General features: G+C 39.4%; 1 protein-coding gene across 3 annotated transcripts in view; it reads right to left on the bottom strand.

Moving 5' to 3' along the window:
* The window catches only part of LOC133527695 (FAS-associated factor 1), a 38,425-nt gene that overhangs the window by 10,542 nt on the left and 1,407 nt on the right, over positions 1 to 26,476 (bottom strand). For all 3 annotated transcript variants that reach the window (XM_061864817.1, XM_061864818.1, XM_061864819.1), the window contains exons 3-11: positions 25,746 to 25,869; positions 14,386 to 14,511; positions 12,545 to 12,716; positions 11,045 to 11,195; positions 9,908 to 10,027; positions 8,778 to 8,904; positions 5,326 to 5,471; positions 4,056 to 4,210; positions 1,496 to 1,632 (exon numbers count right to left, since the gene is read on the bottom strand). In XM_061864817.1, the coding sequence (XP_061720801.1) occupies positions 1,496 to 1,632; positions 4,056 to 4,210; positions 5,326 to 5,471; positions 8,778 to 8,904; positions 9,908 to 10,027; positions 11,045 to 11,195; positions 12,545 to 12,716; positions 14,386 to 14,511; positions 25,746 to 25,869 (1,258 nt within the window). The remainder of the gene's footprint in view (positions 1 to 1,495; positions 1,633 to 4,055; positions 4,211 to 5,325; positions 5,472 to 8,777; positions 8,905 to 9,907; positions 10,028 to 11,044; positions 11,196 to 12,544; positions 12,717 to 14,385; positions 14,512 to 25,745; positions 25,870 to 26,476) is intronic.

Genomic DNA, 26,476 nt, shown 5'->3' with positions numbered 1-26,476 from the left:
ATAAACATGTACATTTCACGTGTTTTCTTGTGCATAGTAGGTTCTGCCATCTTGTGGGCTACATCGGAACAATAAACATCACAATTACGCCTCGCGCCAAAAATCTGATGGCTCCTGTGCTGCCTCCTACAGTTCATGCACGCTCCCTATAGTTAAACAAGGTTTGTACCTCTACTTAGTTGGGTCTTAAGTTCTGTCACAAAGGTTTTGACTGATAAAATGTAATAAAAAGCTTTTAATAAAAAAAAGTTTCCCATGAATTGAAAGCTTGTTTTATACTGTTCAAAACGCAATATAATTAGTTTAAAATTTAGATCGCGTCTTAATTAACTACTTGTTTACTTTGGGATTTACGTTAGACGCAAATACGCGGCTGGATTGTGATAAATTATACTTTACCAAAGGGTGTAAAAATCAGTGTCACATTTATAAAATAGGTACCATCGTTTATTTGTATAAACCTACTTTATTAGAACGTTATTCTCCTGCAATTACTTCACCTTCAAACTAAGTCTAGTCTAAGTCTGTACTTCACCTTCAAACTTAGGGTATTTGTATAGGGTATTAGGGTTGTAGGGTATACGCAAATTTTTGACTGGCATCCTACGAGTAAGTTTGGTAAAACACGTACAGTTGTAGGTTGGCAATACCAATACACATGAATTATATATTTTAAGAAAGATAAAAGATCCAGCTTTAATTTTATGTAAGACTCAACCATGTGAACAAGAAAAATAAATAACTAGGTCAAATCAAAATCACCTGGAACAGGTCGCGTATTTTTTGCATGTTTTCTTATAACATTTTTTGAATATTACATAGAAATGTGCAAAACTGAGACAGCAAATTAAGTTTAATTATAATGTAAGTAATTCAGCATTAAATAAGCTTTCAACCCATGTATATGAATAATAAGGAATCTTAACCTATAGCTTTTTTGTCAGTCAAAACCTTTTTGACAGAACTTATGACCCAACTAAGTACGCTATTATCAACTTCTAGCCGCACGCAAATAATAAATTGCAAAGACAAATTACAATTCAAATCAAAATAAAGATTCTAAATACAATGGAATGGATGTCCTTTTTATAGGCTTCTTTGGTTGTAGGGTATACTCTATTTAATTTCTAATATAACTTTTAAGCTTCCAAACACATCCGTGATAGCCTCGGAATCCGTGACATAGCGGATAAGCTGCAGGAAAGTTGCCTCCGATAGTATGGCCATATAAGCCGTAGACCAGTAGACTACGTCGGAAATAGCTACAACAACCTCACTGTCCAAGGCTTTAGATCACGCGGCCGCGGTAGGCCTAAGAAGCGCTGGCTGGACGTCATTACAGCGGACATAGAAGAGAACAATCTCACACCTGAGGATGCACAAGACCGGGCAAAGTGGTGAAGATTAAGTAGGAAAGCGAAACCTGGCGCTAGACCAGGAAAACGCTAGATTGAAGAAGAACTTTTAAGCTTCTAAGCAAAACTATGTAACTCACCGTTGATGACGGAGTAGATCTCGGTGTTGGAGCGCACTCGCATGATGATGACCAGCGCGGGCAACCTCTCCACGGGAATGCTGCGGATCGTCATGCTGGCCACGGGGCCCAGCGCGCTGGCTACAGAGTTCAGCAACCTGCATAAAATATCAATATATTTATATGAACAGCAAGAAATAGTCAAATTCCAGCAATATGGGGTCATCCATTAAGATTTTTGACCCCTCCCCCTCCTTGTCACATTTGTCAAATCCCTCCCCCCCTGGTGTGACGTCACATTATTGGCAATTTTTTTTTCAACGAAGTCGGTGAATCGAATTAGGTACTAATAATATTAAAAAAAAAATATTTTTGACAAAACAAATATTAGTAATTATAACACATCCAATTAGGAAAGATAATTAAACGCATAAGGTCTGATTTTTTAAATATCAGATAAAGTTATCTGTCAGATAAATATGACACCCTCTTTTTCTTTTTGCATGTGAAAGAGAGGGAGCGTGCTATATATATCTGACAGATAACTTCATCTGATATTTGAAAAATCAGACCTAAAACGATTATCGTTCCAATAACTCGTTATTTAACTGTAAAGCGAATAAAAAAAACATTGACTGTTAAAGTGACGTCACAAAGATTGTTACTCTCCCCTCCCCCTTGTCACAACATGTCACCTTTTCTTGAACCCCTCCCTCTCCTTAAACGTGTGGTGTTATTAATGGATGACCCATATGTTGAAAGGACAAGTCTCCTAAATTTCAAAATAAGCCTACACATTTACCCCCTTATTCATAAACGTGTACTAAAGTTACGATGCCGTTAATCATCGTTTGTCCCTTTCCATCATACTAATACGTCGGAAAGGGACAAACGATGATTAGCGGCATCGTAACTTTAGTACACGTTTATAAATAAGGGGGTTATTCTTTCCTCATTTCATTCCGGCAGCGGAGCTCGCAAGCGGCTTGTGGTAGGGCCGCAGTGAGAAGAGTCACCGGACTTTGCGGGCCGTGTTTAGGGAGTTTCGAGATGTTTGTCTCAGACTCTTTGCCGAGACCGTTGGCCATAACAACTACCGGTATCACTGAATCAACTTTCAATATGGCGCCATTGGTCAAGTCTAGGTAAGGTAGGCCATGTCCTTTTCGGTATAAATAGGGCCCGTACATTTCATACTGTTGACGCAAAAATGACGTAATGTAACATGTAGGGAGTTTTTTTTATAACACTACTAATTGAAATAAATAATGTATTGACGCGTAGAGAAATAAATACTTTTTTACGTAATACGTTAAAATTACGTTAAAAATCAACAATATGTATTAAGAATTTAATAAATGAATAATCTATTATTCAGTTAAGTAACAAGATAAAAGTCAGACGTTCTATATTGATTATTTCAAGTATCAAGAACGGTTAACTAGAGAGGTTCACGAATGATCAATTATTCTGAGAATACTAATTTGGAATTTTCGTCAACGTTTTTCTGTCAGCAGCATGACATGTACAAGCTAGACCGCGGGCCAGGAGCATATATCGTCAGTCATCCGTCAGCTGTAAAATGAACATAAAAAATACGCGCCTTACCACTTTATTTCCGCAAAGTATGCGTAATGCGTAAATTGCGTAATCCGTTTATTTGAAACGCCTGATGGAATGTTACATGCAGTTTCATGATTTTGTTATACTATCATAAAAAGGTAAAACGCTTATTTTTTACATATTCATGCGAACAGCTGACGATCTTACCACCATGATACAACCGGCTGACGATTTTTAAATTAACTAAGCATCTGAACTATCATCTGACAAAGTATCAAACGGGAGGCGACGACAAAATTTATTTTTTCGCTGGCTGCCATTCCTCAACCCACCAACGGAGCGGCAGCTGACGTCCACGAGTGTTCATCATACATACCCGTTAACCACTATACGAATTTTCGCCCGGGAGGCGATTGGTCATGGAAATCTGTTCCTGGCTCGCGGTCTATAAGGTTTTCGTCTGAGATTATGGCGATGTCGATCGTTCTGTCAGACGACATCAGGTTTATTGGCTACAATCTTCGAGCAACACCGGTTTCCGACACTTCGGAAGGGAGCAGCCCAAGCGATATGTCATCGTACAAATCTTTCTGCCATTTTTTGTGGGGGGAAACGTGCACACAGTCGCACTTTTCACTCACTACATACAAAATCCAATCTGTAATGACGACACAAATACATAGAAAATGACACACGTCAAGGACAAATCTTCCACACCTCGATCTCTTTTTGTGTATGGACGATTCACAACATGCACCGCCATAGGTACAGTTGTACCTATGCTTCAGCAGAGGGGAAATAGTACGCATGCCGTCTCCCTTCCCGGCGTTGCTCGAAGGCTACAATAGTCCTGTCTGCAATGTCAAATCGATCTGGCACGGTCATTATCAAGAATTGGCGCGTGTAGGTACTTATTTATTATGATAAATCTAATTGCACTTTAGCACATATGTGTTTGCTTGAACCAGCGTTCCAAATCAAAGAAACTAAACTACTGATATATGCTTAGGGTACGTACATGTTGTTGTTATCGGGGTCCGTTAGATCCCAGCCATATAGTACAAAGTTGTGGTTGAGCGTGTGTAGAACGGTCTCGCAACCTAGTAATTGAGCGCAGAACACGTTGGCCAGCACGGACTGTTCATGGTGCAGATACACGCCTAGCAGTTTTCGCTGTAAACAATATTCTTATGTTTAATATTTGCTGTTTAATGGGGGCGCTCGAGGGACAGGACTGTTTGAAAAATAAGTTTTATGATTTTAGTTTAAAGTATAGAGAAATATAACCTTAGGAGTTAGAGCTCACTCGATACCTCACTTTTGTTGTCAAAATGCTTATTATTTTCGTAGTCGACATCTTGCGTCGAGCAACGGAATTATCAGTACTGCTACTAGACAATAGATTTTGCAACGAACGAAGTCAAATGCTCAACAATTTTCAGCAAATATTGTAACCGGATTTTCGGAACTCTATTTTCAACTCCTTCTCGTAATATTAGTTGTTGAGAAATACAATTTTCGTCAGTCGCGACACCCGAGACATCTAGTGTCAAGTAGCGGTACTGATATTCCGCTAATCGATACTAGATGTCCACTACGAAAATAATAAGCGGCCTGGTACCAAAACTGATGTATGAAGTGCGGCCTGGTACCAAAACTGATGTATGAAGTGAGCACTGTATGCTCACTTCTTATTTCTCTATTTTTAAAGTATAAATTATGCTCAATGGTCAGGACTGTCAAAATACTTTGAATTAGTTATTTACGATACAAGTGCGAAAACTGCCCCATATGTACTGTAATAGTTATTTACGATGCAAGTGCGAAAAATAGGAAATTCGTAACGAGCGGCGATAAATTAAAAAACGACCGAATGGTGTGTTTTAAATAGACACGAGTTTCCGAGATTACCAATGTCCTATTTTTCGCACTTTTACTGAATATATAATCAAATATTTATTATTTCAAAGCAGTTACAGGTTTTTTTCCATTAAAAACATTCATACTTTCGATTCAAGAACAGAATAAAAATAGAAGGTATGTAAATATTAAGAGGCCCCTAAATATGTAAAATGGTTCAAGTTAACGTCATCCGCCATCTTAAATTACTTCATTTTTGCTCCGATCGTGTTGAAAATCTATCCGAGGAACCCTTTTAATATAAATATTAACCCTTCGAACGCCACGCCTATTATAATACAACGTACCATAAAGTTTATACTGTAACCGAGCCCGTCAGTTGAAGTCTATGGTGGTCTAAGGGAAAGGACTGGGTTCTGCGGGCCTACCTCACTGGCGGGCTGCAGGCAGGACTCCTTGATGGCGTCCTGCAGGGTTCCCTCGAAGAAGTGCGGCGTGTTGGGCCCGTAGCGCGCGCGGAAGCGCTCCGCGAACTCCAGGCAGCCCAGCACTTCGTCTTCCACGTGTTCGGACACTATAGAGAACAATTATGTTAGGCTCGGTTGAAGCTATGGTCTGAACGATATTAGTTATTTACGATACGAGTGCGAAAAATTGGAAATTCGTAACGAGTGGCGATAAAATAAAACACGACCGAAGGGAGTGTTTAAAACCGACACGAGTTGCGAATTACCTATTCGCACATGTATCGTACAACGTTTTACAGTACATATGGCCCTTTAAATGTTAGACACAGTAACGTAATATGCTAATTTTCGCACTAGTGCGGTAAAGTAGCACCATATGTACTGTAAATTATATTATATTATAGGAAATTATTATACAAATTGACTAAGTCCCACAGTAAGCTCAATAAGACTTGTGTACTTAGACAACGATATATATAATATACTTATAAATACTTAAATCCATAGAAAACACCCATGACTTGACCCTTTTTGACGACCGGTTTGGCCTAGTGGGTAGTGACCCTGCCTACGAAGCTGATGGTCCCGGGTTCAAATCCTGGTAAGGGCATTTATTCGTGTGATGAGCATGGATATTTGTTCCTGAGTCATGGGTGTTTTCTATGTATTTAAGTATTTAGTACCTGGGCGCCCGAGCTTTGCTCGGTTATAACTATTTATTGTAATATGGTGGTGTATAGGTGATAATCTTAACTACATTTTTTTACTAAATTAAACTTGTCTAAAAAAATAAAAAATTTAAAAAAATATATAAACTTGAACATATAAAAAAAAAACAAAAGTTAGTCACCGGGCGAGATTCGAACCCGTAACACTCGTTTAGCAGTCCGCGTCTTAACCGGCTGGACCAGACAGACAGTGGCTGGCACCACGAAATTAGCGACCATATTCTGCGTCGAAAGAAAAACGCATGAAAACTCGAAAACACGCGTTTTCCCAAACATAAGACTAATCTAGATCGATTGTATACCGCCAAAAACCCCCATATACCAAATTTCAGCGAAATCGTTAGAGCCGTTTCCGAGATCACAGAAATATATATATATATATATATATATATATATATATATATATATATACAAGAATTGCTCGTTTAAAGGTATAAGATATATTATATATATCGTTGTCTAAGTACCCTCAACACAAGCCTTACTGAGCTTACTGTGGGACTTAGTCAATTTGTGTAATAACGTCGTATAATATAATATTTAATATAATATTTAATATTTAATATAATGACTCAGGAACAAATATCCATGCTCATCACACGAATAAATGCCCTTACCAGGATTGAACCCGGGACCATCGGCTTCATAGGCAGGGTCACTACCCACTAGACCAGACCGGTCGTCAAAATCGTTGATATGGTATCCTAGCTTGAGGCAATAGCACCGATAAGGATAGACTATTTATCGCCCAAAAAAATTGTTCGGGCAATTTGGGGCCTCCCTGGGACCTTGGGAAAGTTGAAAACCATTTTTTAATAAACTTGGCTTACTGCCGCTACCCGCACTATATATGTACGAAATATGTATGTTTGTCAGCAAAAATAAGCATCTCTTTAAAAAGGCAGTTGATCTGAACCAGCGTTCTCGTAGAGATCCTAACAAGCTCGTATTAGAAGTTACTCCAAAACTAGCACTCTATAGTAAAACTGTCTCAAAATTTGTGTTAAGCTTTTTAACAAATTGCCTGATCAACTTAAAAAATTGAATGCCAAAGCACTAAATCCAGGACTCGATAAATGGCTAATGGGGTTGGCCGGTCGAAGTATTAAACAGATGGCGCTATCATAGCTTGCCCTGTCAATCCCTAGAATTGTGTCAAATTCTTGTTTTTTTTTTGGAATTTTGTGACCTGGATTCCAGTACTTTAAGCCAAATCTCATAGAACAAAACTAGAGACAGGGGCAAGCTATGATGGCGCCATCTATGCAAACCTTTGACAGTTGCCAACCCCATTGAAAAAAAACTTGTATAATATTCATGACATTTGAAATTGATGGTTCCTTCTAATTAATTGTTTTTGGTTTTAGTATTGAATTCTATTGTATATACCTGTCTATTTTGTTTTGTATGTCCTGCAGTTTAAGGTGTAAATTTGCATGCTACTATGTAGTTAATCATGTGTTACCCAATAACAATAGGGAGCGTGCATGAACTGTAGGAGGCAGCACAGGAGCCGTCAGATTTTTGGCGCGAGGCGTAAATGTGATGTTTATTGTTCCGATGTAGCCCACAAGATGGCAGAACCTACTATGCACAAGAAAAAACGTGACATGTAAATGTACATGTTTATGGTTCCAATTCAGGCCACAAGATGGCAGACTCTCCAATGCGCACGGTCCCTATAGTGAACCGTTGTACCATGTTTAATGCAAATAAATGAAATGAAAAGCTGTACGCTGCGTGCAGTGTCAAATTGTATGAGAAGAAAGATAATGTATATGGTGACGTGATCATACATCGTCAGAATTATGTTCGGTTTAAAGAGCAATTCGTGTCATCCACGATGACGCGCAGATTTGTCAGATCTAACCTTTACTAGCATGACATTACGAGGCAAGGCAGGCGTCATCGTGAATGACACGATCTTTACATAACAAGTCGAAATATTATTTATTCATATTGTCGAATCAAGCTCTTTTGAGTACAGCATACATCATTGTAGATTTATTTCACGACCGCTTTGGCCTAGTTGTTAGTGACTCTGCCTATGAAGCCGATGGTCCTGGGTTGGAACGAAAGCACAGATATTTGTTCCTAAGTCAAGGGTGTTTTATATGTACTTAAGTATTTTTATATTATATATATCAATGTCTGAGTACCCACCACACAGGGCTTGTGCACAAATTACGAGAGGTTCTTTCGGTTACTTTTTGACCCCCTCCCCCTTGGTGATATTTGGTGAGGTTCTTGGCGAACCCCCCCTCTCCCACATAACCTCACGTATATTCAAAAAAATCATTCGACCTAATTTTAAGATAAACAGTATTGTATAGAGTAAATCTTGTTTTGGCTCGCTATTTTGTAGTGCCAAGTGAAAATTTATGTTTAACAAAACCGAGAAAAAGTATGTGGTATATATTTTTTCTTAGTTTCGTTCTCCATAGAAAAACACACGTGAGGTTTATACCAAACGGTAATCTGTCCTGATTTTTTCGTGATCCCCTTTATCGAACCTCACGTGATTTATGCACAAGCCCACAAGCCTTCTTGAGCTTACCATGGGACTTGAGTCAATCTGTGTAAGAATGTCCTATAATGTTTATTCATTTATTATTCATAAGATAATCTGATTTATATAGAAAACAGAATGTTTTCACCTAAAAAAGGATAATAACTAGCTCTTACTAAGTGGACGCAGTCTCTCCGAGTTGCCTAGTTCAACAAACATGTCGTCTTCGCAGGTGAATCCGTCGCCGCTGTCTTCTATTTCCTCCACGGAACTGTTTTCACTGTCCGAACTCTCCACTACTATCTGTGAACATTATATAAAGTAGTATTTAGCGAAAATGTGATCGAATACGCAAAACTATTTATAATGCCTTAATTTCTATGGTTTTTTGAAGGTTAACAAAGAGAGTGTATAAGGCACAAGTAGAAGAGGGAGCTGGAAGGGGTAGACATCAGCGGACTTTTTCTGATCAAATCGGGGAAATCCCGAAGAAAGGCCAAGTCAAGAGCACCCTTAACCGACGAGCGTGTATGAGGAATGTTATGAAAGTGAAGGAAGCGAAAGAGGTATGTCAGGATCGTAGCAAGTGGAAGTCCGTGGTCTCTGTCTACCCCTCCGGGAAATATGATTATATGTAAATGTATATATTCTGATACAATTGTGCACACTCAACTGGGTGCCGTGTTTTTTGAAACTACAATATAAAAATAAAAAAAACACTATTGTTGTGCCCATATTTGAAGAGCTCCCTCGATTTCTCAGGATCCCACCGTCGGACCAAATAGCAGAACATTTCAAATCAGTCCAGCCCTCATTGGAAAATCGAGTAACATACTTAATAAAAGAACTATGCTCCGAAATTTTGAAGTTGGTTATTAAACAGAATATGTGAAGTTTTCAATCAAAAGGTACCACATTGTCGGTTGTCTATAACGATGAGAGTTTCTAGTCCGATTAATCGATCTAACAGGAAAAAAAAGGCCAGGTAGACTGATCACTCGAACTAAGTGGAATGCGAATCCATGCAGGCCGATTAGTCGATCTAACTGGAATTAAAAAGACCAAGTAGACCGATTGATTACTCGGCCGGAGTGGAATTGCGATTCCTTATAGTCCGATAGACGAACCAACGGGAAAAATAAATCCACGTCGTCCGACTAGTCGGACAAAGCAGTCGGACTGCGTGGCCACAGGGATTTTCGAGATGTCCATATTTCCGCGCTCTGGGTTAGAAGAACTGGCGGAAGTGGTTCCCTAAAACCAACTAACCAACCAATCAATAAAAATATCGGAGAAGTGTAGTTACCCGCTTATATTCCTTGGTGGGTCCTCGTTTGATGGTCAGCTCATGCTGCGGCCAGTCCAGCCCCACCATGGCCAGCACGGTGTCGTCCAGGCCCGTCACCACCGGCCATCCCGTCCACACCTGAACAAGACAAACTGTTTCAAATGTCCATGCTGCGGGAATAAGTCACGCGAAAACGTTATACTATTCCCCCATAATTTTTTAATTTAACTTTTCTTCACCATATCCGAGGCTGTTGCCTCGCAGTTACAGGTTTGTACGATTGACAAGAGGAATGACTTATCCCCTTATTCATAAACGTCTACTAAAGTTGACAAGCCGCTAATAATCGTTTGTCCCTTTCCGACGTATTGGTATGACGGAAAGGGACAAACGATTATGAATAAGGGGTAAGCAAATAGCAAACGCGTGTGTGTGAACGCTAGTAGCGATACCGTAGCGAACGCATTGTTGTTTTTTTTAATACTAAGTCGGTGGCAAACAAGCATAAGGCCCGCCTGGTGGTAAACGGTTACCGTGGCCTATGGACGCCTGTAACTCCAGATGAGGAGTGTTATTTGGCTGCCGTTTTCTGTAAGGTGGAGGTACTTCTCCAGTTGGACTCTGCTCTAGATCATCAGACATCCGATGTGATGTGCCCTATCACACTAAGCGAGATGACATTCACATTTACAGTGTCCATACCTCTCTTTTGGACATAGTTTAAGGACATACACGAGTCCTGGTCTTTGTTCTGTCGTACTTAAGCGTGTAATTTTTGCCGGAGAGTAATCCTTAGGTCTTAGAATACTGTGTACAGTGTGTACAATGTATTGGGACTCACCTGATGTCTGAATGGTATGTCAGTGAGTGAGAACATGTTGTTCTTCACTTCCTGCACTGGCTTCGTTCTGGGGTACTATAGTGCATAATCTTTGCCGACGTCTAATCCTTAGGTCTTAGAATACTGTGTACAGTGTCTACAATGTATTGGGACTCACCTGATGTCTGACCGGTATGTCAGTGAGTGAGAACATGTTGTTCTTCACTTCCTGCACTGGCTTCGTTCTGGGGTACTATAGTGCATAATCTTTGCCGACGTCTAATCCTTAGGTCTTAGAATACTGTGTACAGTGTCTACAATGTATTGGGACTCACCTGATGTCTGACCGGTATGTCAGTGAGTGAGAATATGTCGTTTTTCACTTCTCGAACTGTTTTCGTGCCAGGATACTTGAGCGAGTAATCTTTTCCGACGTCTATGTGCGTCACGTGCAAGATGTAGGTTTTTGTCAGACGTTCCGCCACTCTGGAAAGAACCAATCGCTTAGATTTAACCAAATTTGTCAGTAAATAAGAACAAAAAAAAGAACTATATTCATCCTTTTCTTTTGAGTGCTAGCGTAAGACAGATACAGTATGATTCTCTCTGTCTATATTTGAGACTGTCCCTGGACAATAGTGATGCAACTCATACATATGTAAATCAACTCCATCTATCTTCCTCGCGTTGTCCTGGCATTTTGCCACGGCTCATGCGAGCCTGGGGTCCGCTTGGCAACTAATCCCATGAATTGGCGAAGGCACTAGTTGTAAGAAACCAACTAATATTATAAATATAAGTCTGTCTGTTACCTTTTCACACCTTGTCTAAGTAGAAAATTTAATATTAACTGGAAAAACGGATTACAGGCGTCATAGAGGACTCCGTCCTAAACAATGGTGCGATGCCCATGTCACGAGCAAAGTTAATAAAAAATGATAGGCCATGGTTTGAAAGCTTAATTTATACTGATTAAAATGTAATATAATTAGTTTCAATTTTAGTTAGCGATTTTATTTACTACTTGTTTAATTTGGGATTGTCGTTAGACGCAAATACGTGGCTGGATTGTGGAAATATTGCTTCACAGAAGGAAGTAAAAATCAGTGTCACATGAATAAAATAGGTACAATTGTTTATTTGTACCTACTTTATGAGGACGTTATTATATCACCACCATTTAGTTCTTCGACAAGTCTGTACTTCAGCTATTCCCTTCAAACTTAGGGTACTTTTCAGTGACACGCTAATTTTTGACTGACACCTAACGAGTAGGTTTGGTAAAACATGTGCAGTTGCAATTTTGGGAGTCCAATATACATGAATTATATATTTTACGAGAGATAAAAGATACAGTTGTTGTTTTATATACGATTCAACTATTTAAAAAATAAAAATACCTAAATAAATAGGGATCCAGATCACCTTAAACACGGTTGCGTATTTTTTGCATGTTTTTTTATAAAAAATTCCGAATATGACATAGAATTATGCAAAACTGAGACAGCAAATTACGTTAAATTATATTGTAAGTAATAAAAGGAGTGTACAGATTTTTAAAGGGTCGGCAACGCGCATGTAACACCTCTGGAGTTGCAGGCGTCCATAGGCTACGGTGACTGCTTACCATCAGACGGGCCGTATGCTTGCTTGCCACCGTCGTGGTATAAAAAAAAAATCCGTATTAAATAATCTTTCAGTCCATGTATATGAATAATAAGGGATTTGTAACTATATCTTTTTTATCAGTAAAAATCTTTGTGACAGAACTTATGATCGGACTAAGTATGTGATTTATCATTTGACCTGGACTTTGTATGATTGACAAGACTTACTCATCATCCGGCGTGGGTTCATATGACCGTTTGAGCTTTAAAATAGTGTGAGGCTGCAGACCGAGCCCTCCTAATGCAGCAGTTGAGGTCGCCTGAGACCCGCCCAGACCAGAAAGCAGTTGCCGGCATATTGGGACTCCACAGATCCTTTCTAACCGCTTCTTTAAGTCATCTATAAAAAAATATAGTTTATTGGTAAGCAAAACATATGCTTGGATGGGTTAGATATATCAGAAAAAGACTGCAGGACTAGTTAGACAAATATCATAGCAGTGGGGCAATACTCCTCCTTTCGGCTTATCTGGGTTCCGCTCGGCTCAGCATTGCTCACATTTTTAGTTAGTTTTAGCGTGCAGTATTTAACAATTATAAGTAACAATCTAAACATTAACAGGTTATTTAGTAACTAAATCTAAACTTAATTATTAGGGTTGGTACCACTTGACGTCCCTATACGTGCAGGACCACAGATAAGATAATGACTTGAATTTTGACAACCCTAAATGGCCGAAAGGGATAGTTCCATACACTAGAAAAGGAAAGCATAATTCAACCCCGAATCGCTGTCAAACTACGGTTTTCTAGGAAGTGTCATTTCTGTACGGCAGTACTATTATTTATTCAGTGATCATATTAGGTTATGAATGTTACGATTTATGACTACAATAGATATTGTTGCAGTAACACCAAAACCTAAGCTTAATAACAAATTAGATTAGCATATTATATCTACTAATCGTTCATGATATCTATCTTTATGATTACTGGATACAGGCCATATCAGTTGTCATTTACTTATTAAATAATAATAATAATTGGCCGTCCAAAGCGGAGCAGGACTCTCACCTCTAGCTTGCCTTTATCTATAGTGGGGGATTAGAGCTATATATGCTCCAAGGGTTGAAGTGAAAGATAAATAAGACGCGAGTTGACACACTGGCAGCCCTAAGGAACTCTCCGCGCGAGCTCGGATTTATGGCTGCGAATCTCGTCCCGCCGGCGGTACAAAAGCTAGCCAGTTGGTTGCCACACGCGCTCACGCACTCACGTCACCACGCGCTCTAATATCATTATTATTTTTAGGACAGTTACAAGCTAAAGTAGCTATAGCTACCATGGAACTTCTTTAAACAAGTAATGTTTTATACGAAGCATTTATAGTTAGATATCTACCTATTAGAAATAAAGCAAACTTTAAGTTGTTTTGGTAGGTAAATGTTTATTTTAACGGCAGTAAGTCTGCACTTGACTTTACACCAGAAAGTACTTACTGCCATACATATGCCCTGGTTATTTATGCCTGGCTAAACATATATTTTTTTTTTTTTAGTTTATTTCACAAATCACAATATACAATGTACTTATAATTAAAGTTTCGCCAAACTGTAAAACAGTTTGTTGGCGATGGAACATATAGGACAAGGCATACGAAAGGTTAATATAATGCGCTTAAATCAGGTTCACTCATTCATTCAATACGCGAATTTTGCGATTAGTACTCGTGTAGCCGTGTGTGTAATCATTCTCTTCAACTCACCTGGCGATAGTGGCGACACAGAATAAATAATAGTACACCGTACAGAAATGACACTTCCTTACAAAACCGAAGTTTGCTGTCCCTTTCTAATGTATGGCACTATCCCTTTTAGGGTTGTCAAAATTCAAGTCATTATCTTATCTGTGGTCGTGCACGTATAGGGACGTCAAGTTGTGGCAACTCTAATACTTGCTCGGAGCAAAGCTGATCCAAACGGAGCTGAGAAAAGCCGAAAGGAGGAGTGACGCCCCACTGGTGGCGTTATCTTCATGTTCCATTTTCAAATACTGTCGAAAATACTTACTGACTGTGGCTGATCCCGACATTCTGATTTGATGTACTTTATCCTCATAGTTTACGTTAAGCTCTACCAAACTAGTGAAACTATTTCTAGGCGATGAGGTTGAAGCTTGGCTACTGTCTTCTCGATCTGCAATAAAAATAGAACGTTTTTAGATTGCTTGATAACAATAGACAATCTTTGTAGAATACTTTCTATTTAGTCGGTTCATGAGTTTTGTAACTTATGAAGCAACCGAATAAATAAATAAAAAATAACCAAGATATAGATTAGGGCGTACACCGCCATGCACACACACATCCATTTATTTAGGCTGATTATTTTCGAAAATATTTATATAATCAAAACTGTTCCTTAGTAACCTTAAGGGCCACCCACACTTCTTGCTGACACAATGGTTTTCGGCACCTATGCATGTGTTGTACAATTCGGCAGTTCCCCTGGTATAGAATTTGACAAAATCTTGCGCTTGCGATTATGGCGGTTATTACTCTGGATACGATTCGCACGTCACTCCGACGTGCGAGCGGGATGTCGCTATGACATGCGGATAGCGTTGTCTCGTTCAAACATCGGAACGACGTGCGAATTTCACCCAGTGTAATAACCGCCTATTACCTGCAGCGGTCGCGGCAGCCACAGCTCTAATAAAACATGGCACGGTTCAGAGTATACATACCGGGTGGGCGTTTTTTATATAGTCCTCCTAGCGTGAGCCCTAATGTGGCTGGCCAGGCCGAACTCGCTTTTAAATACTCTATTGCACGCGTGACAATAAAGTTGGCCAGCTGCGTTGAACGTGTACACTCGGGCTTAGGTCTCTCTTTCCGTAACTGGCGTTTTATGTCTAGGCTAGTGAGGCGGTAAAGTACCGTATCGAAAATAAACTTCCTAAAAAAGCGAAGTTTGACAGCGATTCACGGACGAATCACGCTGTCCCTTTCTAACATATAGCACTATCCCTTTGGGCTATTTAGTGTTGTGAAAATTCAAGTCATTATCCTATCTGTCGTTGTGCAAGCAAAGGGACGCACTGTGGGCTGAAATTCGGCTTTCATTGACATAGAAACCGAAGTTGTTATTTTTACGTTTTTTTGATTAAAACAGGTTTTGCCCAGCATTGTTATGGTAACCTATGAATTTTAGACGATTTGGAATGAAAATTGTGGAGTTACGATTTTTTTTCAAAATAAATGTATGGAGCAGGAACAAGAAATCATCATTACTCAAGAACCGCAAAACAAACCGTAATATCCTCGCAGGTGGTTATACTACGAATTATTTGTGATTTTTTGGCATACTACATATATCCGCCACGGGTGCGGTTTTTTTTTAAAATCATTAATTGTTTCTATGGAAAAAGCACAAAAACCAAATTCAACATTTTAAGATTTTTTTTGATTGAAATGGGTTTTGCTCAGTGTGTTAATGCTAAGTTATAAGTTTCACACGATTTGAGTTGAAAATGGTAGAGTTATGATTTTTTTTCAAAAAAAATGTATGTAGCCGGAACAAAATATCAAAATATCTCAAGAACCACAACAAATACGGTAATATCCTCGCAGACAGTTATGCTACGAATTATTACATACTACATATATCCGCCACGGGTGCGGTTTTTTTTTTAAATCATTAATTGTTTCTATGGAAAAAGCACAAAAACCAAATTCAACATTTTAAGATTTTTATGATTGAAATGGGTTTTGCTCAGTGTGTTAATGCTAAGTTATAAGTTTCACACGATTTGAGTTGAAAATGGTAGAGTTATGTGTTTTTTTCAAAAAAAATGTATGTAGCCGGAACAAAATATCAAAATATCTCAAGAACCACAACAAATACGGTAATATCCTCGCAGACAGTTATGCTACGAATTATTACATACTACATATATCCGCCACGGGTGCGGTTTTTTTTTTTAAATCATTAATTGTTTTTATGGAAAAAGCACAAAAACCAAATTCAACATTTTAAGATTTTTTTGATTGAAATGGGTTTTGCTCAGTGTGTTTATGCTAAGTTATAAGTTTCACACGATTTAAGTTGAAAATGGTAGAGTTATGATTTTTTTCAAAAAAAATGTATGGAGCCGGAACAAAATGAAAAAACCGCACCCGTGGCGGATATATGTAGTATGCCAAAAAATCACAAATAATTCGTAGCATAACCATCTGCGAGGATATTACCGTATTTGTTGTGGTTCTTGAGATATTTTGATATTTTGTTCCGGCTCCATACATTTTTTTTGAAAAAAAATCATAACTCTACCATTTTCAACTCAAATCGTGTAAAACTTATAACTTAGCATAAACATACTGAGCAAAACCCATTTCAATCAAAAAAATCTTAAAATGTTGAATTTGGTTTTTGTGCTTTTTCCATAAAAACAATTAATGATTTAAAAAAAAAACCGCACCCGTCGCGGATATATGTAGTATGCCAAAAAATCACAAATAATTCGTAACATAACTATCTGCGAGGATATTACCGTATTTGTTGTGGTTCTTGAGATATTTTGATATTTTGTTCCAGCTCCATACATTTTTTTTTAAAAAAAATCATAACTCTTCCATTTTCAACTCAAATCGTGTGAAACTTATAACTTAGCATAAACACACTGAGCAAAACCCATTTCAATCAAAAAAATCTTAAAATGTTGAATTTGGTTTTTGTGCTTTTTCCATAGAAACAATTAATGATTTAAAAAAAACCTCACCCGTGGCGGATATATGTAGTATGCCAAAAAATCACAAATAATTCGTAGTATAACCACCTGCGAGGATATTACGGTTTGTTTTGCGGTTCTTGAGTAATGATGCATACATTTCCTGCTCCATACATTTATTTTGAAAAAAAATCGTAACTCCACAATTTTCATTCCAAATCGTCTAAAATTCATAGGTTACCATAACAATGCTGGGCAAAACCTATTTTAATCAAAAAAACGTAAAAATAACAACTTCGGTTTCTATGTCAATGAAAGCCGAATTTCAGCCCACAGTGGGACGTTAAAGGCCTATTTCCACCAAACGGCCCGCATCGCAACGGAACGGAAAGAATACGAACGGATGCGGCGACAACCGAACGTGTCCGGCAGTTTGTCGACGTATACGGTCGGGCGGTAACAGCCGATCGCGGCCGGCAGGATGTCGACGCATACGATCGGCACCGTACGTCCGTTGCTTGCAAGCGTATCCGCGCTCAGTCAATTAGTGTCATTCCTACCACGTTGACGTATAATTTTTGAAAATGGTTGAAGTTGACGTAGCATTACTGGCTATTGCATTAGAAGAAGAAGAAGAACCAGGGCCCCGACAACCCTTTCCGCGATAAAAGCCTTTCAATGGGCGTCCCATAAACATGGCTAACACATTGAAAGACTGTCCAGTTTGAACTGCAAGCCCATATATTTGACTAGCCCTTACCGAGAAACTTAGCAAAAAATAAAGCTAGCCCTTTGCAATGGCTTACTGCTATCCTATATGCCTTGCAATCCCTTAATAAGGGTTACCCTTATCATTAAGCGCTTTTTATAAAGCTTTCCCTTTAGTAATGTCGTAGTTGAGCGTTGCGTGAAAGAGGTAGAATTAGTATATATCTACGCTAGTGTATGAAAAGGAAAGAAAATACGTTCCTAGGGAAGGGTTTTTTAAATAATTTTGTTCGCTTACCATCTACTATATACTAGTACGACTACAATTACTAGTATAGTAGCCGTTGCCGTGCATCGTATTAGCTGAGTGATGAGTCCGATTGCACTTACGAAACTAGGCGACTTTTTAAACTTAATTGTACCTACTGGCTGACAAGTGTGAACTGATTAAAATAAAACAAGGTCTACAAGTCATATATATTTAATTAAATATGACTTTTCTCTAAAGTTTAACAGAATAGTACACAAGTAAGTCCGACTCACGCTTGACTGCATATTTCTAATAGGTAGTAGCAACGGCGTAAACAACAATAATAACAATTAGGGTCACTTCCGTCCGAGTAAGAGAACTCGGAAACGGTTTAAAAGATACCGGTTAAAACCGGTTTATTTCGGTTTTACTCCGAAATTTCAGAAGAACGCGAATATTTAAGAACTTTATTGTAACCTTAATAAACCGTTTTATTGGGGGAGCGATGAGACGGCCGTGTGCCGCATAGGGCATAGCATTCTCTCGTTTCGTGCCGATTTGGTGTCCGAGCCCGAATCAAGTTAATAACATTACTATTTTATACAGGTGGTTATTTTTTTAAAGTATGTTTACGTAAACATTAAAATTTGATAAACTAAACCATATAACTTAAATAAAAAAACAAGTAAAAACTCATTTCCCTCCTACCTAAAATAGCTTGGCATTGAGTAGGTTATTAAAAAAACTACTATTTGTGAATAAGTGCATTTTTATAAAGAAGTGCATAATTTATATTATATTAGAACACAGTAAGCCCAGTTACAGTAAAATTATCCTAGAGAGAACGCAGATTTTAATTTTATCACATGAACAACTTCATTTTCCGTCTGAAAAATTGTGACTTATACCAAGTCTAAACGCACAATTGTTTAAGAATAGGTATTTTCTTTTTAACCGCCTTAGATCCTCAGCACACGGAGCGTAAGCGTCGCGTAAACGTATCGTAAAAACGTTACGAGTACGAGACGCGTAAGCGTAATCGTTTAATAAGTGGAATCTAGCTGAAATCATGGTGTCGCTGGCGTCAGATGTCTTCGGCGGATGTATCAACGATCTTACTTTCTCGTCAGATAAAGAAGATTTTTTATTGTTTTATAAGGCTGAAGTTTTGTTTTTTGCGCCCATATTACGCTACGTCTGTCGTAATGACGACAGAAAAGACTTGTTTGAAGTTGTTCGCGCTCGCAGCGCTCTTGTTCTACGCGCGTATTACGATACGCTTACGCGTTTCTTACGCTTACGCTCCGTATGCTGAGAGCCTAAGTATCTGTAAAACGTCAATGAAGAAGGTTTCGCGCTCATGGTTTAAGTACGGCAAAATAAATTTTTCTTCATCGGAAATCCACTTTGTCACGGTTAAGTACTCATAGGTATATGGTCATAAGAGGGCCATTGCCAGGGCTAAATATGATTTCGTCGACAGAATTGGTGAGAAACTAGCGAGCTACCCCACTGGGAGTCGCGCGTTCTGGTCGCTTGCCAAAGCTGCCGAGGGAAATTTTTGTCAGTCGTCCTTACCACCACTGCGAAAAGCTGATGGTCATCTGGCCCACAGTGCAAAGGAGAAAGCCAATCTTCTTGGTTTGCTATTATTTTTGCCTCAAACTCGACCCTAACCGACGACGGTTGCGCCGTGCCGCCCACCATCCCACGGTGCGTATATTCCATGCCAGAGATCTCATTCACGCAGAGGGATATTCGGCGGGAGTTGCTATCGCCGACGCTCATAAGTCGAGCGGGCCAGACGGCATACCAGCGATTGTGCTTAAGCAATGTGCTCCTGAGTTGTGTCCCGTGATGGCGCGCCTTTTCACACTCTCTAGCAAGAAACGGCATGTTCCATCTTCGTGGAAGACGGCCCTTGTGCACCCTGTGCTTAAAAAGGGCGACAGATCGGACCCATTGAGATACAGGCCTATCGCTATTACCTTTCTTCTCTCAAAGGTCATGGTGCGTATAATTAACGCAAAGCTGCTGAGATACCTAGAAGAACACGACCTGATCAGCGACCGCCAGTATGGTTTCCGTCACGGTCGCTCGACTGGTGATCTTCTATTGTATCTCACACACCGCTGAGCTTAGGCCATTGAGAGTCAAGGTGAGGCATTGGCAGTTAGCCTAGATATAGCGAATGCGTTCGATAGGGTCTGGCGTAGGGGTCTCCTATCGAAGTTACCATCTTATGGACTGCTGCAGGGACTATGCAAATGGATCGCTAGCTTTTTTTTTCCGGCAGACGCATACGAGCCGTAGTAGACGGAAGCTGCTCCGATAGCATGGACATTAACGCTGGCGTTCCGCAAGGTTCTGTGCTATCCCCAACGCTGTTTTTGCTGCACATCAATGACATTCATTGCTATGCAATGCAGACGACAGTAGGGGATGCCTATTACACAGGCCGTGCCAACATCCCTCGTTCTGTGGTGCTGGAGAGTCGTGAAAAGCTTGTGTCGGACATTGAAAGCACTCTATCCTTGATAGTGTAGGGTTGGGACAATCTAGTCCGATTTAACCCCACCAAGACACAAGTTTGCGCATTTACCGCTAAGAAACCCCCATTTACTGTGGTCCCACAGTTCCAAGGCTCAGCCCTTACCATGTCAGGGAGTATTGGGATCCTCGGTGTCGACATTTCCAGTGATGTCCAGTTCCGTAGCCACCTGGCATCCAAAAAACTCGGTGTGCTCAATAAAGCGAGACGATACTTTACAACTGCTGCTATATAAATTGCAGTCCCCATATGGAGTATTGCTGTCACCTTTGGGCAGGAGTACCTGCATGCTAGCTTGGACCATTCGACTCAGTCCAAAGGCGCGTTGTACGTACGAATCGTCGACGATCCCAAACTCAGAGGCGGTACTGAACCTTTAAGTCTAAGGAGAGACTTTGCCTCCTTGTGTGTGTTCTACCAATGGCCGCTTTCTATCACCGCACCGCTCGCTCGCAGGGTGTTCATCCTCACACCCTAGAACCTAATTGGTCGCGTACTGTGCGGTTTAAGAGGAATTTCCTGCCGCGAACGCTTCGGCTGTGATATGAGCTTCCTGCTGAGGTTTTCCCGAGGGGCTACAGTATGGGGCTCTTCAAAAAGGAGTGTACAGGTTTTTAAAGGGCCGGCAACGCGCATCTGATACCGCTGGTGTCGCATGCGTCCATAGGCTACGGTGACTGCTTACCATCAGGCGGGCCGCATGCTTGTTTGCCACCGTCGTGGTATTAAAAAAAAGGTAGTAATATAGTGATATGATACTATCTAATGCAAATAAATCACATGTAGTATATATTGGGTAGGTATATCTTTATTCGTTTCACTTGATTGCCTTCTAGCTAGATAGATGATGGAAAAAAAATCTTTGAAACTTCATTCCATTCCAATCCGTTTCTGCCCATTCCTTCCAATATTTTCAGTTTGAAAGAAAAGATAAATATCTTATTAGAAAATGGGTTTTTATGTAAAATAATAATAATAGATAGATACATAGGTAGTTTAGATCTTAATGGCAAATATTGGACACAAATATATTTTATATTTGAGAGAATAATTGAATAAAGCTTAAATAATAAACGAAAAGTCAGCTACCACTGCCAAAGCCACTAGGTCAAAGGCTGAACTTCAGTGAAGCAATTCTCGGACAAAAATCAATGCCCAAGTATCGTAAAAATCGAGGCCGAAGACCCGGAGCTTCTGATCTGAGAATTAGAACTTGGTCGAACGGATCCCCACTGTTTTTGTTACACCTCGTATTTACAAACGTCGATATACTCCCTTGTTTGTGTCTTGGTTTAATTCAAGTAGTTTATGGTTCCATATTTTAAAATATCATCCCTTTAATTTCTATCCAATAAAGTTCATTTACATATAATCTAATTTCATTCCCTTTCATACATGATTTATTACCTTCCCTCGGTTTTACATTTCCGCCTATGCCTTCATTACATTCCTTACATGTTCCTTAAAAGTAATAGTAGTACTAGTATATTTCATTACACAGTTCAAGAGCTAGCACCTCTGGAGTTGCAGGCGTCCATAGGCTACGTGGCTGCTTAACATTAGGCGGACCGTTTGTGTGTTTGTCGCCGCCATAGTATTAGAAAAACAATACATATATAATGAATAAACACATATTTATAAGCACATAATGAATAAATACATAAATATCAAAATAAACACAAATAACTTTAGAGGACAAAAAACGTTCTACGAAAAAAACAATAAATCGGTACGAAACTAGAGATCGGCCCGTAAACAAAGACACCGCGCATGGAATAAACTGGATTTTATTGTTCTTAATCAATTCTCTGACAATAACTTTATGAAAATGTTCTCTAAATAACCGGTTTAAAAATAACGGTTTTTCGAACCAAACTGAAATTTTAAGGTTTCGCGCCAAGTACATGATAATGGTATGAAATTTAACCGGTTTCGGAGCCTTGCGAGTAAGTATATTATTTGCAACGGGAGCTAATGATAACATTGGCACGTGTCTAAGACTGAAGAAAATAGCGCCGTGACGATGCGCTCGATCCGCGCAAAGCAACAGACAATCACAACTCTTTGCCATTGAAAATTGAACCGTATTTAATCTACAGCGGCTTCGATCATTCGGAAGCGCGCGAACATCAAAGAACACCGCCGCCAACAACGATCGCTTACTATTGGATTTACAGTAATGTGTGCTTTATGAACAAGGTAGATGATTTAAATTAGCACGCTTATATGCTGAAAGGGAAGCCCTTTATAAGGCTAAGCCTTATAAGCGATATGCAAGGTATTGGTGAGCGGATGATAAGGGTTTTGTAAGGGTATTAGGATACCGATACCTCAAAAGGGTTAGCTTTAATATAAGGGCTTTAAAAGCAAAATGAAAGGGTTTCGCCGGGCAAAGGGTATGGTGAGTTAAGCCTTATGCAAAACCCTTACAAAACCCCTTATAAGGGATAGCGGGCCGGTCCCTGAGAAGAACATCAACATAAAACACAAAACAGGAATAGAAAAGTTTGGGTTGATTATTTATGGCAAAAGCGGTGTAAGAATGGCGAATTCCATACACTACATAATGATTTGAAATTGGATGTCCAAAAATTCAAAGAATATTACAGAATGGACCTTAAAAAGTTTCAAAATTTAGTAAATCTTCTCCGTCCTCATATCAGTTGCTTATTTTATCACTATAGTAGCGGGAATTAATGTCATAAAGACACGTGTGCTTTTGCACCAAACAAATCAATTTTTCCTCTAAATCCATGATGCATAATTATCTATGCAGCGCGTGCACTTTCGAGAATGAGTGATGACTGGTGGGCTCGCCAGGCCACGACCTCGATCGTACGCGACGACAGCCGAAAGGTTCCGAACGGACACGACGGCAAGCAAACGGTGCCGATCGCGTGTCGCAGGATACTTTCGGTGACGATCACATGCCGCGGAAGACGCCCGCGGAGAGGTTGTTGTGCGTAGCTTGGTAATAAAGACTTAAAAACAGTGCGAATATGATTCAGTATCGTTTATAAACCGTAAAATTCTTTCCGTTCCGTTGCGATGCGGGCCGTTTGGTGGAAATAGTCCTTAAGTTGTATAGTTTCTATTTTTCGCCGTGAGCTTCTACGGATTATCGTCTTATCTATTGTTTAAAAACGGCAAAGGCGCGTGCCACTATGAAAAAATGGTCAAGCCGCATAGGTAGCGTTTATTGAATTACTACTCTATTGAGCACGGAATAAGATTCATTATGAACTAATACAGAATTCTAACAGAATAGCTGTCTGATCTCTATTGGTGCGTCTAAGGTAGGCGACTAAACGCTCTCAAACCAGCTTAACTTGTGACACTGCGATCCGAAACAAAGATACGTATTCGAAGACCTCGCTTGCACTGGTAAAGCGAGCGCACGGCTAGCTAGCGCCAAGGAAGCAATGTTATGTTTCTCGAGGAGCAGGTAAAAAACAGGGCCGGATTTTCACACAAATATATTTGGGTGGTTTTACGTTCTTTAATTTAAAGAGATAAAACATAACACTATTTAAATAGTAGGTACACATCTAACAGAATGGGTTTGTGTAATTACAATAATAACGAGATATACTCATTTTTATAATCAACTGTTTAAACAGTTGTTTGCTAATTTTAAACTTTAAACAGGCTAATTTTAAATAAACTATAAAACAATGGTAAAATAGTAATAAATATGTATATCCATTTAACAATCCCGTACTACTAATGTTAAAATAGACCTATATGTTATAATTATGTACACTAAAATACAGATATTATTTACAATAGAGTACACATTTAGTAAAACATTTATACAAATTTATATTATGAGTCAACAAAAAAATAAGTAACATATACATAATAGTGTATGCATAAAATAAATAAATATAAAACAAAATATGCATATCGTTTAGAGTCAAATCACGCTAACTCTTTCAAGCAAACCATACAAACAGTGTCAGTTTGTTAGAAGTCTGAAGAGTTAGCGTTATTTCGTTAAACCACGTATCGTATTTGTGTGAAAATCCGGCCCTGTTTTTTACCTGCTCCTCGAGAAACATAACATTGCTTCCTTGGCGCTAGCTAGCCGTGCGCTCGCATTACCAGTGCAAGCGAGGTCTTCGAATACATATCTTTGTTTCGGATCGCAGTGTCACAAGTTAAGCTGGTTTGAGAGCGTTTAGTCGCCTACCTTAGACGCACCAATAGAGATCAGACTGCTATTCTGTTAGAATTCTGTATTAGTTCATAATGAATCTTATTCCGTGCTCAATAGAGTACTAATTCAATAAACGCTACCTATGCGGCTTGACCATTTTTTCATAGTGGCACGCGCCTTTGCGGTTTTTAAACAATAGATAAGACGATAATCCGTAGAAGCTCACGGAGGAAAATAGAAACTATACTAACCCAATTGCTCGTAGCAATGCTGAGCCGAACGGAGCCGAGAATGCCCGAATGGATCAGTTTCGCCCCCCTGACGCTGTTAAGGTCTTTGTCGCTGCTGTCTAGTGCCGTCTTACTTCATTGTTTTATTGTTGCTTATTCATACAACACAAGCTTTAGAAGGATTTACAATATACACAAAAAGTTAAACATTAACAAACTAGGTACAATCACTTAAAAACAAACATAGAGCTGTGGAAAACGAACAGTTTTGAATGATTCACGGTTAGTTTCACTACACTTAAACCTCCTCCTGTAATTTATTTGTGTAAAAAACCATTGATATCCGAATCAAACACGCGTAGTGACACTGAGTGTGGTATGCTGTGCTTAGATAGAATGACAAGTGTGGACGCGACCAGTGGTAACGTTAAAAGCGTACGCAGCCGACGCGCACGAATGAGGGTAGACCGAGCGCGGTCTACACAACTTTGACACCCACCCGCTATCCCCAGTTACCCGTGAATAAGATGCAGGTAACTGCGTCGAAATATCGGGAGCTCAATAAAAACAATATAAAAGATAATTACGGTTTATATTCCGGTCGAAGTGTACTGTGGAAAACGAACCTGGTGAGTCGACATCAACGTCAGGTCTTTGGACAGATAATTCGTTTAGAAGTGACAGTGCCCGATTGGTGGGAGATTATTGGGCTGACGCGTACGCACCCCGCCCTCGGCAGTCTTCTCCGGCGTCGCGGTGGCAAAGCACTTGTAAATGATGTATCTGTAGATGATGGTACATACCCGGTGGACGTGTTTTTGGGGTTATCACAGATATGTCGTCGTCGATCATCTCGACGTCCACGTCGTTATTGTCGCCGCGCGCTGGCCGGCTGCCGTCCTGCGGCATCACTCTGTTGATGGCTGACTGTAATGGAAAAAAAGTTTTTAGGCAAAAAGCATGTTGCCTGTATTTAAAGTAAATTATTTTACACCATGCACAAAATAAAAAAAGATAATTATTAGAAAAACATAGGCAGCAGTTATTTTTTGATATAATTTCTATTTAATAAACAGGATAGTGGATAGAACTAAAAGAAGTAGGTGACTTGACCATGACGTCACTAGTGCAGTTTTCATATAAAATCCATGTAAGGCAAATTGTCTTGGCAGTTTGAAAAAAGAAACTAATTTGACTAGTATGAAAGTATTGTGGCAATATACAATTTCAATCTAATATGGCCATAGATGACAACTACTATTGAATGTTATTTTCATATATTCATTATTATTGTTTTTTAAATTGTGTACCTAACTATGAGCACGGATGTTAATTGATATAATTGTAAATGATAATTTTGCTATCCTCCGACCATCCTAGTATGGGACCGGTCTGAAAACCAGGGCCGGGCATCTTGGCCAAGCACAGGCTGAGAGTGGGACCCTTTGCCCTTTGGTTTTTGAAAAGCGACTGGTAAATATCAATGATATTTCGTACATAAGTTCCTAAAAACTTATTGGTACTAGCTGGGGTT

Source organism: Cydia pomonella, chromosome 18 (assembly GCF_033807575.1).
Source record: "Cydia pomonella isolate Wapato2018A chromosome 18, ilCydPomo1, whole genome shotgun sequence".
NCBI lineage: Eukaryota > Metazoa > Arthropoda > Insecta > Lepidoptera > Tortricidae > Cydia > Cydia pomonella.
The sequence above is the reverse complement of the archived record's forward strand: the minus strand, read 5'-3'. Positions and strand labels throughout refer to the sequence as shown.